The following is a 13,747-nucleotide window of genomic DNA, read 5'->3' as shown; positions in this document are numbered from 1 at the left end:
ATGTTGACCAGGATGGTCTCGATCTCTTGACCTCATGATCCACCCGCCTCGGCCTCCCAAAGTGCTGGGATTACAGGCTTGAGCCACCGCGCCCGGCTTTTTTTTTATAAAAATGGGGTTTCTCCATGTTGGCCATGCTGTTCTCGAACTCCTGACCTCTGGTGATCCGCCCACCTCAGCCTCCCAAAGTGCTCGGATTACAGGCGTGAGCCACTGCACCCGGCCTCCTCCCTTGACTCTTACCACTCACACTGCCTTACATCTACCATTTGGTCCTTGCTGCTTTGTTTTGGTTATTCCCGCATTTATTTGTCCTTTTATTCATTTATATACAAACATTTAGTAAACACCTATTCATGGATAGCGCTCATTGTAGACTTCGAAGCTCTTTGAGGGTGCAAGTATGCCTCGTCTATCTGTCTTTACTTTTTGCAGCAGGGAGGTAAAGCTCCATTTCCATCCCTCCTCAGTGAGTCAGCAGTCACTGGTGACGCTAAGGCTTACCTCTGCCTTTCTCACCCAGCACAGGGTCTGGAGATGAGCAAGGGAATGGGAGGAGGTCAGCCCAGTATGGGAATCAGTTCTTCTCAGGGACCCAGACATCCATCCCTCAAGACTCCAGTCCTTGTCCTACTCCAGCCCTTGACCTCAGGTTTGTGGATCAGCTCTTCCTTCAGCACCTACCTTAAGGGTGTAGAAGAATGCAAACCACATGGGACCTGGAGATCGGTGTTCTCATTTCAGCTCTGCTGACTGGCTTTCTGCAAGCTATCTTCCCTCCCCAGACCTCAGTTTCCCTCTTTGCTGAGCCAGAAGATGTCTAAAGCCCCCTTTGGTTCCACCCTGAGAGCCTGTCTCCATACCCCAACTTCTCCCCCAGTTCGGAGAACCCAGGCATCCAGTTGCCCCACCCCAGCTCTGGGTAAACAGGAAGCTGGGTGAGGGGAGCTGGGGTGTGTGGAAAGTCCCAGCCAGGTGTGTAGGTCTACAGGGAGGGGGTGGCCCCATCCCTGAGGTATGAAAGCCCCCGCTCTGCCTCTGGTTCAGTCTCAATGGGGGCAATGGGGCTGGAGGGCAGGGGTGGGAGGCTCCAGGGGAGGGGCTCCCTCCTGCTAGCTGTGGCAGGAGCCACATTTCTGGTGACCCTGTTGCTGGTGGTGCCTATCACTGTCCTGGCTGTGCTGGCCTTGGTGCCCCAGGATCAGGGAGGACTGGTGAGTGGCTGCAACAGGTCCTGGTGGAGGGCTGCTTGTTTCGGATGCTGGGCTCCCTCTGGTCCTGCCTGTGGTCTTTTGCCCCCTCTGGCTCAGCTGGCTCCGCCGTCCCTGGTGGGGATGTCTTGTGTCTTTGCTGACTCTCTTTCCATGTACCTATGATGTTGTGCTTATCTCCCAACGTAAGCCCCTTATGTCTCCTCTTCCCAAGGCACATCTGTCTCTCTGCCCAAGCACCTATGCCTTGCTTGCTTTCCCTTCTAGGGAGGTGTGGTTGGGGATGGTGCTGGTGGGAGAAACCCCAGGCCTGCAGCTTGAATCCATTTTCAGAGGGGTAGGGGTGACATGAGCTGGATCTGAACTCTGGGCACTGTGACCCCACCCAACCAGGTAACGGAGACCGCTGACCCCGGGGCACAGGCCCAGCAAGGACTGGGTAAGAGCTGACCGTTTCTCCTTACCCTATCCAGCCCCTCAGGGGCTCCCAGCTCCCAGCTGCGTACCCAGATACCTCTTCCTCCAGGAATCCAGGCTCCCCATCCCTGCACCCAGTCCTCTCAAGGGTCGCCAGCATGAGTGGCTGCCCTGGCCCCAATCGTGGACTCTATTATGCCCCTTCCAGGGTTTCAGAAGCTGCCGGAGGAGGAGCCAGAAACAGATCTCAGCTCCGAGCTCCCAGCTGCCCACCTCATAGGTAAGGATCTCAAAGACCCGAATAAGAGTTTAAATAATCCGAAGGTTCCAGTTCTGCTCGTCCAGAGTCCCTGGGCTCCATGATTCCAGGGCTCGGTTTCCCACCCGCTTCACTACGTTTCACCGCTCGCCCCCACCCTTCCGCTCGTCCCTGCAGTGCAGCTGCTTATTCCCGCCAGCGCTGGCAAAAGCCGGCCCGGAGGTCCCCACTACAGCGCTCTGCACCCCACAGCCCGGTTCCCTCGGCCTCCAACTCGCACTCATCCCAGAGACAGCGCCCCCCCCGACTCACACATCCCCCGCCCCGGCCCCGCGCGGCTCCCGCCGGGGCTAAGAGCCGCCACTCTCCCAGAACCCGAGCCTTTAGGATCGTTTTCCCAAGAGCGCGCGGGCCCATGTCTCCGCAGGCGCTCCGCTGAAGGGGCACGGGCTAGCCTGGGAGGCCGCGAAGGAACAGGCGTTTCTGAGCAGCGGGACGCAGTTCTCGGACGCCGAGGGGCTGGCGCTCCCGCAGGACGGCCTCTATTACCTCTACTGTTTCGTCGGCTACCGGGGCCGGGCGCCCCCTGGCGGCGAGGGTCCCCGGGGCCGCTCGGTCACGCTGCGCAGCTCGCTGTACCGCGAGGGGGGCGCCTACGGGCCGGGCACTCCGGAGCTGCTGCTCGAGGGCGCCGAGACCGTGACCCTGGTGCTGGACCCGGCCGGGAGGCAAGGGTACGGGCCTCTCTGGTACACGAGCGTGGGGTTCGGCGGCCTGGTGCAGCTCCGGAGGGGCGAGAGGGTGTACGTCAACATCAGTCACCCCGATATGGTGGACTTCGCGAGAGGGAAGACCTTCTTTGGGGCCGTGATGGTGGGGTGAGGGGCTATGACTGCGTGATGCGAGTGTGTGAATATTGGGGGCCCGGAAGCCCAGGACCCCATGGCAGTGGGAAAAATGTAGGAGACTGTTTGGAAATTGATTTTGAGTCCGATGAAAATAAAGAATGGAAAGCTTCAGTGCTGCTGATACAGGTGCTGAGATGTGACGCGTCTTAATTCAGGATGGGTGCACAGGTGTGGGTTAAATATTCTGTGTACTTTTCTGGTTGCTTGAAACAATTCACCACAACACAATGTATGGGCTTTGCTCCTGCGGATGGTGGTCTGCTGGTCCCGCCCCTCCCTGCCTCCAAATGGCCAGGCCCCACCGTTAGTCCAGTTGGAGCGTGGAGGAAGGGGGACTACTCAAACTCCTAAGCTTCTCCAGGTATCCTGATTTTCAGGCCCGCATGGTCCCAACCAGACTCAGCACCACACTCTTTTTTTCTTGGGTCCTCTCAACAGTGAGAGGGGTCACTACAGAGCATAGCAAGCACCGCTCAGAAAGGCCGAGCAGCAGAGTAAGCCCCTATCATGAAAGAGGAATGAGGTGTGGAGGGGCCCCGCACTTCTCCCCCAGGGCTGCCTGAAGGCCACTTTCTCTCCTACCCCACAGTCAACTCTTCTCCAAGGAGCTTAATTCAAGGCTCATGGGGGCTGAAGGGAGGAGGCTGAAGGAGAAAGAAGGGGAAGATATTAGAGAGAGATGGGGATGACGGAAGGAGTCTGTGGTACCCGAAAACACCAGGAAGTTCTGGGGAGGAGGAAAAACCAATGCCACAATGTCCCATTTAGGGTGAGGTGGAAAATCCTCACCTTTAGTTCACACTTTAGGTCCCCCTTCCCAAAAGTGAGTAAGTGTGGGCGCCTCGGGGTAACGGTAGTCCCTCCTTACTTCACGACCGACTTTCAGCCACAGGCTGGGGGAGGCAGAGGGTGACCCAAGGCCCTATCTAGGTCACCCCACTGGGTCACCCCACCCCCTCAGCCTACTACACAGTTTTCTCCTGCCTGGCACCCTATGGTTGGTGGTAGAGCCTAATTTCCGAGTTCACTGGGGGCTCCCAGTCTTGGGGGACTCAATCTCTGCCTCCATATTTGTTTTTGGAATACTATTTTTGAGACAGGGTCTCATTCTGTCACCCAGACGGGGTACAGTGGCATGATCATAGCTAATTGTAACCTCAAACCCTGGGCTCGAGTGATCCTCCTGTCTCAGCCTCCTGAGTAGCTAGGACTACAGGCATGCCCCACCTGGCTAATTTTTTTTTTTTTTTTTTTTTTTTTGAGGTGGAGTTTCGCCCTTGTTGCCCAGGTTGAAGAAAACTGTGTGGGCCGGGCGCGGTGGCTCAAGCCTGTAATCCCAGCACTTTGGGAGGCCGAGGCGGGTGGATCACGAGGTCAAGAGATCGAGACCATCCTGGTCAACATGGTGAAACCCCGTCTCTACTAAAAATACAAAAAATTAGCTGGGCATGGTGGTGTGTGTCTGTAATCCCAGCTACTCAGGAGGCTGAGGCAGGAGAATTGCCTGAACCCAGGAGGTGGAGGTTGCGGTGAGCCGAGATCGCGCCATTGCACTCCAACCTGGGTAGCAGGAGCGAAAAACCCCCTCAAAAAAAAAAAAAAAAAAAAAAGAAAACTGTGTGGTAGTCGAGTGCGATGGTGTGATCTCGGCTCATCGCAACCTCCGCCTCCTGGGTTCAAGTGATTCTCCTGCCTCAGCCCCCCGAGTAGCTGAGATTATAGGCATGTGCCACCATGTCCTGCTAATCTTGTATTTTTAGTAGAGATGAGGTTTCTCCATGTTGGTCAGGCTGGTCTCGAACTCCTGACCTCATGATCCACCTGCCTCATCTTCCCAAAGTGCTGGGATCACAGGCGTAAGCCACGGTGCCCGGCCCACCTGGCTAATTTTTAAATTTTTTATAGAAACAAAGTCTTGTTATGTTTCATAGGCTGGTCTTGAACTAGTGGGCTCAAGTGATCCTCCCGCATTAGCCTCCCAAAGTGCTGGGATTACAGGCATGAGCCACTGCACCTACCCCTTATTTGTCTTTGACTCTGTTCAGAAGAGCCTTCATCGGGGGAGAGGATGCTTTTCTCTTCCCAGATCACCCATCTCACACCTCTCCCCTCCTTCACTACAAAGACGTGTGGGACCAAACTGGCTTGTGAATCCTTCACCCACCTCTTATTCCTATATATTTTTCTTTTTTAAAAATAGAGGCAGGATGACAGGATGTCACTATGTTGCCTAAGTTGCTCTCGGGCTCCTGGGTTCAAGCGATCTTCTCACCTTGATCTCCTGAAGCGAAGGGATCACAGGTGCATGCTACCACGCCCAGCGGTTCAGTTCCTTCTTTATTGTCTTCAGTCTCTTCAATTTCACCCACTGAGAGAATGGAAGGGGATAGAACAGCTGAAAACTGGTTGAAGGAAGTAAGCCAGAATTCACTGAGTGCCCACTGTGCCAAGGGCTGAGTGAGGTCCTTTGATGGAGGTCAAATCTTCTCTCACATGCCCTATGTGTGGAGGACGTTCCTATCTTCATTGATAGATAGGTTAAGTGGCTGGTTCAGGAGGCAGAGTTAGGACAGGGTGAAGTCCCTTGACTGTGATTCAGGTACCTGAGAATGTGGCCCCTCCCCAGCTTTCCCCGCTGGTTGGCCAGCTGCAGCAGCCGGAAATCTCACCTGAGCTGTAGGATTTTCCCAGCAAGGACTGGAATTCCCAGAATTGGAAATTCCCATGCCCTGAGGGAAAGGTAATTAGGTTCAGGTGCCTGTTTCCCGGGGGATGGGGAATATTCTGCTGGGCTTTGTTTATGTAGGAGCCCAGGAGTCTAAGGATGGGACTGGGTCTGAGGGATCTTAAACCCTGTGGAGACAGGACTTAGGGAGCTTCTTCCCATTCCCAAGAAGAGGCAGATGCAGAATTAATTCCAAAAAGGAGACCATGTTTCTTTTCTAAGCAAACTTTATTTCTCGCCACTGAATAGTAGGGCGATTACAGACAACTCCCCTGGGGAGCAGAGGTTCAGCAATGAGTGACAGTCGGTCACCAAACCAGTATTGTTCAGACAACTTAATCAGATGAGTATTTTAAAAAACATAATCAAAAGAAGGCACAGAGGCCAGGAGGCCACGTGGGAACAGCCTATTATTCAGCTCTGTTTTCACAGAAAACATGTCTAGCCAAGGCAGCTCCTACACTGGGTCCTCCGGGATACCTCAACCTCCTAAATAAATACATATTCGTCGGTAAATAAATAAATAATAAATAAATAATAAATAATCACAGGTGCAAACATAAATAGAGGGGCTGGCTTCATGGGGAGGGCCGGGCTCTGTGTCTCAGGGGAGTCTGGAAACATCTGGAGAAAGGAAGGCCGAGGTCACTCATGTCAACTTCTGGGTGAGGTCTCCTCAAGCCCTGCAGCGTTCTGGCCGGAACCAAAGGCTCCAGGTCCCCAGATTCCAGATGTCACAGACTGAGTTCAGGGATCAAAGCTATAGGCCCCAGTGAGTTCTGGAGGCCCCAGTCTGAAGTCTTGGTGGTTGCCAGTGCTTTGCTATGCAGGCCACACTTTCCTGAGTCCCGGGTTTCGAAGTGGTGGTGGTGTTGCTTAAAGTTCTAAGCCTGGCGTCCGACCCTAAGCCCCTAATTCTCTTTTAAGCCAGTAGAGGATGAGGGTGTCTGAAGGAGGGGATAATAAAGGGGTTGGGGCAGGGGAGGGGCTTGGGAAGGATGGACGTCCGTCCTCCTCACAGGCCAATGATCCCAAAGTAGACCTGCCCAGACTCAGCCAAGTCGAGATACTCAGGCATATTGATCTCAGCGCTGAGTCGATCACCCTTCTCCAGCTGGAAGACCCCTCCCAGGTAGATGGGCTCATACCAGGGATTGGTCTTAGCGCCCCGTGGGGTCTCCCTCTGGCAGGGGCTCTTGATGGCAGAGAGGAGATTGACCTTGGCCTGGTAGGAGACAGCGATGCGGCTGATGCTGTGGGTGAGGGGCATAAAGGTGGAGGGGCAGCCTTGGCCCTTGAAGAGGACCTGGGAGTAGACGAGGTACAGCCCCTCTGATGGCACCACCAGCTGGTTATCTCTCAGCTCCACGCCATTGGCCAGGAGGGCATTGGCCCGGCGGTTCAGCCACTGGAGCTGCCCCTCAGCCTGAGGGTTTGCTGGAGGGAGGGAGGGAGAGAGAGAGAGGGGAGTCAGTGTGGCCGTGTCGGTTCAGTCTCCACATCCTGGCCCTCAAGCTCTGCCCACCCCACATCTGGTTCCTGTCCCCTCTGTCTGTCATCCCACATCCCACCTGGATGATGTTCTGAGTATCCCCCAAGCGCTATACTGTTTCTCCACCCTCCCCTTGAGCTCAGCGAGTCTTTCTCACACTGTCTCCGAGGACCAACTACCCTCAGCCAGGCTTCAACCCCCACATCCTATCCCTCCAAGTTCCAAGACACATCCTCAGAGCTCTTACCTACAACATGGGCTACAGGCTTGTCACTCGGGATTTGAGAAGATGATCCTGAAGAGGAAAGAGAAAAGGAAAAAGCTGAGACCCTTAAACTTCTAGAAAATACCTCCCTACTTTCCCGTTCATCCGTCCTCCCCCCAAGAACAAAACTTTAAATTTCCCCCACTACTTCCATACCGATACTAACCCTACCTCCCAACCCAAACCCAGAATTAGGAAAGAGGTTTGGAGACACTTACTGACTGCCAGGGCCAGAGAGCTGATTGGAGAGCGGTCCTTGGAGGGCTGTTGAGGAGAAGGAGAATGGTTAGCATCGAGGGAGGCGCCCTGAAAGGAGGAACAGCTGGCTGCCTGCCTGGCCTGCGCTCTGAGCCCTGAGTGTCTGCTTTTTTTTCTCCATTCATCCGTGTATTCACCCTCCCTGCATTCAACAACTCTCACTGAGTGTCTTCTGTGCGCCAGACATCCTATCTTCATCTCTCCTTATCGTCCTCGTCTCTCTCCTTAGTTCTCTCTCATATCTCCCACATCTCTTTCTGTCTCATCATCTTTATTCGTATCACTTGTTTCTTCCCCATCTCTCTGTTACACCCACATCTGTCTCCATATCTTATATATATATCTGCTTGCTCATTCATTCATTCATTCATTCTTTCACTCCATACACACTTAGTGGACACCTCCTGTGTGCCAGACAGCCTGTCTCTCCATCTTTCTCTCTCTCTTCCCATCTCTTGGCACATCTCTTTCTGCATCCCCATCTTTCTCCACATTTTTTCTCTCCATCCCTCCCTGTCAGCACACGTCTTTTGCCCATTCCGTCTCCCTCCCTCTCTTGCGTCTCTACTTCCCCTTGGGTGGGAGAGTGATGAAGGCTGGCAAGGCACTCACCTCTTCCGTCTGGGGGCCGATCACTCCGAAGTGCAGCAGGCAGAAGAGCGCGGTGGCACCTGCTACGAGCAGGAAGGAGCAGAGGCTGAGGAACCAGCGCTGCCTGGAGCCCTGGGGCCCCCTGGTCTTGGAGAGCGCCTCCTCGGCCAGCTCCACGTCCTGGATCATGGTTTCAGTGCTCATGGCTGTTCTTTCCAAGGGAGAGAGGGTGGAGCCTTGGGGCAGTATGTGAGAGGGAGATAACCCTCCTGGCAGCTTGTCGGGGGATGTGGTGTCTGAGGGTTGTTTTCAGGGGGGTCTGGAATTGCTTCTCTCCCTCTTGGCTGGTCCTCTGCTGTCCTTGCTGAGGGAGCGTCTGCTGGCTGGGTGTGAAACAACTGCCTTTATAAAGTCCCTGAGGGGAGAGGAGGGCGGGGAAAGAATCAATCAACCAGCGGAAAACTTCCTTGGTGGAGAAACCCATGAGCTCATCTGGAGGAAGCGGTAGTGGGCCCTAAAGCTTCAGTCTCCGTTTCTTCTCCATCACGGGGGTGGAGATTTGGAAAGTTGGGGACACCCAAACATCAAGGATACTCCTCATACTCCCCACCCTCCCTGCTCCGATTCCAAGGGGCCCTTTTGGGCTAGTGACGGATTTGTGTGTAGGACCCTGGAGGCTGAAGTCCTTTCCCCCATGCCTCTCAAAGCCTATTGTCTGAATTTCTGTTGGGGACCAGGTCTGTGGTCTGTTTCCCTCTGATGCCCAGACAGGATGCAGGAAAAAGAGGGAGAACTGGGAGGGGCTTCAGAAAGCTGAGTCCTCAAGGGAGAGAAAACGGAGTTGGAGGGAAAAGCTGTGTTGAGTCCTGAGGTCTGTGTTTGGGTCCCTGGGAGGAGAAGGAGCCAGGGACAGGGCAGCTCCATACGTGGGGACAGACTCAGGACCTCGGGGTAGGCTGGGTGGGGGTAGCAGGGACAAGCCTGGGACAGCCCCAGGGAGTGAAATCAGCCCCGGGAATTCACGGACCCCACTGGGTAGGGCTTCTCCTTTCATTCTGACCCTGGGACTCACACTGCTGGTTTCAGTCTTGGCTTCCAAGAAACTCTGGGGTCCCTGATTTGTTGGTGAAGCTCTCATTTCTCACCGCCCCAATGTGTGGCCATGTCTTCTTAAACATCCCCTGGATTCTGTACCTGGAGGCCCTGGAGGCCCTTTCACTCCCTGGGGCCCTCTGTATGGCCCTGTCTTGGAGCGGGGATCCCCACACTCCACCCCCATAGCTCTGGACATTCTCCTACCCTTTGCTGTGGTCACATCTCGCCAGAGGTCTCCTGTCACCCATTCCTCAGAGCCACTACATGTGACCATATCTCCCAGAGGCTCCCTGACCCCCACCCCTGCAGACCCTGACTCTTCCTTTGTCTTCTCAGCTCCTCCTTTGCTTCCCCTGCAGCAGTCTGGCTGCCTCACCTGATGAGCCCATCACATATCCCTGAAGCTCTCTGAGCCCTTTATCCTCTTGTTCTGCCCACAGCTGTTGCTCCCTGTGAGCCCCCTGTCCTGCCCTCCATTCCTTAGATAGACTGGGGAATTCTCACTCCCAGACAGACACGCATAAGCAGACAGCATTTCAGAGAAAAGAGATTTATTGGGCTTCATCAGGGTGCAGATGCCTCCGTGTGGGGCTCTGGTCGGCAGCTGGCTTTCAGGGCCTTTCGCTGCCTTCTGAGGCCCCGTGACCCCCCGTGACGCCTACTTCTTTCTTTCTTGGTCAGCCTTGTGCCCATGCCTTCTCACTCTTCATCTTTTGGGCCTCTCTCTCTCTCTCTCCTTGGATGTTCTTCTATTATTCCCCTCTCTCCATCCTCCATAAATAAATAATTTAATTTTTTGCCTTCATAAATAGTCCCCTCCCTGCCCCCTGTCATCCCCCAAGCTCCCCCACGTGTCTGCTCTTCCTCTGTGTGTGGATCTGGGCCCCAGCTAGCTGGTGGGACAGACCAACAGCTTTGGGCTGGGAATTCCTAGACAGGCTTGAAATCCCCAGCCAGACAGACATCCGGGATGGTTCAGGCGGGTGTGGTCCCCTGGGATGCCTAGAATTCCTTCTTTGAAAGCTCCAGCTGACTTGACTGGGGAAGACTTGAGCTGTTGGAATGGTCAAAGGAGAGGTGGTGGTGACCCCTGAAATCGTCAGAATGGAGGCAGAATGGGGAGAAGGTCTTGAAATCAATTATTTTTTCTTTCCAAATTTTCCCAAGTTCTACAGAGCAAAGGCTCCAAAGAAGACAGTACTAGGGCTGAGGACTAGGTGGTGGATGCCATCTGTGTGGGTGGATAGCTGGTCTCCCTGGGTGAGCTGGAACGCAGCCCCATGGTACATCGAGTGCAGCCAGGGTTCCTGCAGCCCTGGATATACCATCTTCTGGGAGCTGAGGAGAGACACGTGGAAGGGGTACTGGGAGGAGAAGAGCTGGACCTCATGGGCCAGGTAGAGCGGGGTGGGCGTGGCCTTGGGAGAGTAGGCTTTCCCAGAGAAGACCACCTGGGAGTAGACAAAGTAGATGCCACTGGTGGGGACCAGGAGAGAATTGTTGCTCAAGGAGAAACCATCCTGGAGGAAGGCACGGTCCGTGTTCGCTCTCCAGCGCAGTGATTTCTGGTTGCTGGGGTCTCCTAGGAAGAGCCATAGGGGATGGGGGTAGAAGGTCAGAGGTCTGGGTTAGAGGTCTCAGTCCCCAAGGAAGCAGGCACTGGACAACTGAGCTCCTGGGGGATGGCTGGGGGAGGTGTGAGAGTGGGCTGCCAGTGTTTTTTGGGGGTGGGGGAAGTTCAGGGAGAGCGGTGGATGCTTGGGTTCCTGAAGCAGGGGTAGGAGCAGAGCTAGTGGGGACATGTCTGGGAAGTCAGGTGGATGTTTACCAACGAGGTGAGCAGCAGGTTTGAGAGTGCTGCGGGCAAGATGCATCTTGGGGTGCTGACGGGCAATCTGGGCAGCTGAAGGTGTGAGGCCAACACCAGGGAGCCCCTAGGGAAGAACAGAGTTGAGGGGGAGCTTTAGGGCTCAAGGTTTGGCTGGACCACCCCAGAAACTCCCATTCTCCTGCTGCCTCACCTGGGCCCCAGGAAGCAGGGCCAGCAGCAGCCCCAGAAGGAGGAGGTGTAGGGGGGTGCCCTGCACCCTTGAGAGGAAGAGACGTTCTGGTGGTGTCATGGGGGAGAACCTGCAGAGAGAGAGAGAGGGTGAGCGGGGCGGGGCACACTGCAGAAGACAGGCGACAGACCTCCTGCCCTGGGAGACAGCACCCCCCACCCCCGGAGAGAGAGATCGACAGAGAAGGGGACAGGATGCAGTCAGAGATACCCCAAGGTGAGCAGAGGGCGACAGAGAGAGTCGGGAAGGGAACAGAGAGGGATCATGGTAGAAACAGAGAATGTATGAGAGACAGAGACAAAGAGGCTGACAGATGGAGAGTCAGAGACAGGGAAGGAAACCAAAACCAAACCCACCAAGGCCCAGGCCCAGGCAGGCCGGGGATCCAGGCAGCAGGTGCAGGAGGGACCGAGGCCCAGGCAGAGGGCAGGGCACTGTGGGGTGGTAATCCGAAGCACGAACACGGGCAGCCCAAGGAGATGGGGCCGGAGAGTCTCACCTGCTGTGCGGAGCCCCTGGGCCCGGACGCTCGGGTCCCTTTATAGAGGAAGCGGCAGCGGCAGCGTGGCAGGCAGCGGGCGGGTTCTAGGTCGGGGCTGGGGCCTGGGGAAGCCCCCAGGGCTTAGACGATGCTGCTGTTTCAGTCAAAGGCAGGAAAGGCTGAGGCCTAGAAGAGAACCACAGGCTGGGGGTTCAGGCGACTGAATTCTGGGAAAGGGAGTCGGGTCAGGGGAATCGTGGGCTGGGAGGGCCAGGGAGTGGGGTCAGGCCTAGGAGTTCCAGAGAAGGGACGGTCAATTCGGGGAGGAGGAGGTTGAGCAGCTGGGGTGTGGGCTGGAGGCCCGGTTCCCTGAAGAGCAATCATATGTAACATCTCTGCACACTTGGCTGAGTACAGGCTTCTCTCTTTGCCCGTTTTCTTCTCTTGTCCCCTGTCCTTGTCCCAAACAACTGAAGTCATACTTGTTCCAGTATATGGACTTTCCAGCCCATCTGGCAGGTTTCACATCAAGAAGGTCCATTATATATCCCTTCATCGGGGACATTCTGGTGTTTGCCTCTTGTCCAGGTGAAAATATTAATGGAGCCCCTTCCATTCTTGAAACAGTCCTTGTTTGGAAGATAAATTTTTTGGTCCCCTTCCCCAGAGATGATGCTGGACACATCCTACTCCTGAAGGATACCCTCCATCTCGTCCTGACCTCAGGTGGCTTCCACAGATCAGATTTATATAACCCCAAATAAATACACACTCCAGGATCAATGCGGCGGACACCTTCCAAAGTTCTCTATAGGAGAAGTGTCAGAATTCCACTTGGGTGAGGCTTAAGGGTGGGGACTTGGGGTGGGGTGGACACAGCTAAGGGACTTGTCTTGAAGTTGCATTTGCAGAGCCAATACATTATTTTAAAGCTGCTCCAGGCTGGGTGTAGTGGCTCACACCGGTAATCCTAGCACTTTGGAGTCTGAGGTGGGCAGATTACTTGAGGTCAGAGGTCAGAATTTCGAGACCAGCCTGGCCAACATGGTGAAACTCTGTCTCTAAAAAAACACAAAAATTAGCCAGCGTGGTGGCGCACATCTGTAGTCCCAACTACTCGGGAGGCTGAGGCTGGAGAATCGTTTGAACTGGGGAGGCAGAGGCTGCAGTGAGCCAAGATCGCACCATTGCACTCCAGCCTGGGGAACAGAGCAAGATTCTGTCTCAAGAAAAAAAAAGTTCTGAATATTTTTTCCTTTTTATTGATATGTAACAGAGGTTTGAGGTGGACACCTCTTAAGTGTACAGCTGATGAATTTTTCCATCTGTTGGTAGCCATGTAGCCACCACCAAGCTCCACGTATTTTCAGGTCCCCAGTAGGTTCCCTCATACTCCTTCCCTGCTGATACCCTCCAAAGATAACCAACCACTCTCTGACCTTTATCCCCATAGATTAGTTCCTCCTGCTTTGGAGTATCATATAAATGAAATCATATAGAATCTACTCATTTCTCTTTGGCTTCTTTCAGTCAGCATTTTGTTTGTGAGATTCATCCATGTGGTTGCATGTATCAGTAGTGTTTTTTTTAAATTGTGATGTAAGATTCTATCATATCAATATACTCTAATATATTCTTCTGTTGATGGGCATTTGGTTTGTTTCTAGTTTTTGGCTAACACAAAAAACGTTGATACCAACATTCTCATACAGGAGCCCATTTTCACTTAGCTTGCAAACTACAAGGTTTAAAACAAAGCACAGTTTCTAAAGATGACTTTATTCACTTTTCCTAAGTTTGAGATAATACCAACTGGTCACCTCAAATATTATTACTGCTATAGGTGTGATTTTACTTGGACGGTGTTAGAGAGTTTGGAGCTGGGGCTGGTGGTGACCTGGGGTAAAGCCCACTGTTGCACGGGGCAGGCCGATTCTCTCCCCAGGCACAAGGTCCCTGAGGGGTCCTGGAGTAACATGGAAGGA

The 13,747-nt window shown here is 54.1% G+C and overlaps 3 protein-coding genes across 5 annotated transcripts; 1 reads left to right on the top strand and 2 right to left on the bottom strand.

The window, feature by feature from the left end:
- The first annotated feature begins 559 nt into the window (after nt 1-559).
- On the top strand, nt 560-2,921 carry LTB (lymphotoxin beta). Of its 2 annotated transcripts, XM_032269077.1 has the most exons (4): nt 585-1,214; nt 1,605-1,650; nt 1,837-1,908; nt 2,315-2,921. In XM_032269077.1, exons 1-4 carry the CDS (start codon nt 1,053-1,055, stop codon nt 2,767-2,769), a joined length of 735 nt encoding a protein of 244 aa, XP_032124968.1. In that variant the 5' UTR covers nt 585-1,052; the 3' UTR covers nt 2,770-2,921. The 2 variants fall into 2 exon arrangements, with proteins under 2 accessions (XP_032124969.1, XP_032124968.1); XM_032269078.1 differs by lacking the exon at nt 1,605-1,650 and having other exon boundaries at nt 560-1,214.
- Nucleotides 2,922-5,729: 2,808 nt separating this feature from the next.
- On the bottom strand, nt 5,730-9,030 carry TNF (tumor necrosis factor). Of its 2 annotated transcripts, XM_032269076.1 has the most exons (4): nt 8,148-9,024; nt 7,496-7,541; nt 7,260-7,307; nt 5,730-6,957 (listed from the first exon to the last, which is right to left on the bottom strand). In XM_032269076.1, exons 1-4 carry the CDS (start codon nt 8,328-8,330, stop codon nt 6,536-6,538), a joined length of 699 nt encoding a protein of 232 aa, XP_032124967.1. In that variant the 5' UTR covers nt 8,331-9,024; the 3' UTR covers nt 5,730-6,535. The 2 variants fall into 2 exon arrangements, with proteins under 2 accessions (XP_032124967.1, XP_032124966.1); XM_032269075.1 differs by having other exon boundaries at nt 7,496-9,030.
- A 725-nt stretch (nt 9,031-9,755) lies between these two features.
- LTA (lymphotoxin alpha) lies at nt 9,756-12,746 on the bottom strand. The gene is made up of 4 exons (XM_032269074.1): nt 11,638-12,746; nt 11,243-11,351; nt 11,050-11,155; nt 9,756-10,803 (listed from the first exon to the last, which is right to left on the bottom strand). The coding sequence occupies exons 2-4, from the start codon at nt 11,339-11,341 to the stop codon at nt 10,391-10,393; spliced, it is 618 nt and encodes a 205-aa protein (XP_032124965.1). The 5' UTR covers nt 11,342-11,351; nt 11,638-12,746; the 3' UTR covers nt 9,756-10,390.
- Between the last annotated feature and the right edge of the window lie 1,001 nt (nt 12,747-13,747).

Source organism: Sapajus apella, unplaced genomic scaffold (genome assembly GCF_009761245.1).
Source record: "Sapajus apella isolate SASKATOON/1434 unplaced genomic scaffold, GSC_monkey_1.0 scaffold188, whole genome shotgun sequence".
Lineage (NCBI taxonomy): Eukaryota > Metazoa > Chordata > Mammalia > Primates > Cebidae > Sapajus > Sapajus apella.
This window is presented reverse-complemented; position numbering and strand designations above follow the sequence as displayed.

Bases quoted from the DNA above. Each gene is read 5' to 3' on its own strand.
- LTB (XM_032269077.1), top strand. From the start codon at position 1,053: ATGGGGGCAATGGGGCTGGAGGGCAGGGGTGGGAGGCTCCAGGGGAGG. The intron at 1,215-1,604 runs GTGAGTGGCTGC...CCACCCAACCAG, and splicing joins CCCAGGATCAGGGAGGACTG to GTAACGGAGACCGCTGACCC. The intron at 1,651-1,836 runs GTAAGAGCTGAC...TGCCCCTTCCAG, and splicing joins ACAGGCCCAGCAAGGACTGG to GGTTTCAGAAGCTGCCGGAG.
- TNF (XM_032269075.1), bottom strand. From the start codon at position 7,733: ATGAAGATAGGATGTCTGGCGCACAGAAGACACTCAGTGAGAGTTGTT. The intron at 7,308-7,495 runs GTAAGTGTCTCC...TTTCCTCTTCAG, and splicing joins CTCTCTGGCCCTGGCAGTCA to GATCATCTTCTCAAATCCCG. The intron at 6,958-7,259 runs GTAAGAGCTCTG...CCCTCCCTCCAG, and splicing joins GCCTGTAGCCCATGTTGTAG to CAAACCCTCAGGCTGAGGGG.
- LTA (XM_032269074.1), bottom strand. From the start codon at position 11,341: ATGACACCACCAGAACGTCTCTTCCTCTCAAGGGTGCAGGGCACCCCC. The intron at 11,156-11,242 runs GTGAGGCAGCAG...GTTCTTCCCTAG, and splicing joins CCCTGCTTCCTGGGGCCCAG to GGGCTCCCTGGTGTTGGCCT. The intron at 10,804-11,049 runs GTAAACATCCAC...GGCTCTTCCTAG, and splicing joins ACCTGCTGCTCACCTCGTTG to GAGACCCCAGCAACCAGAAA.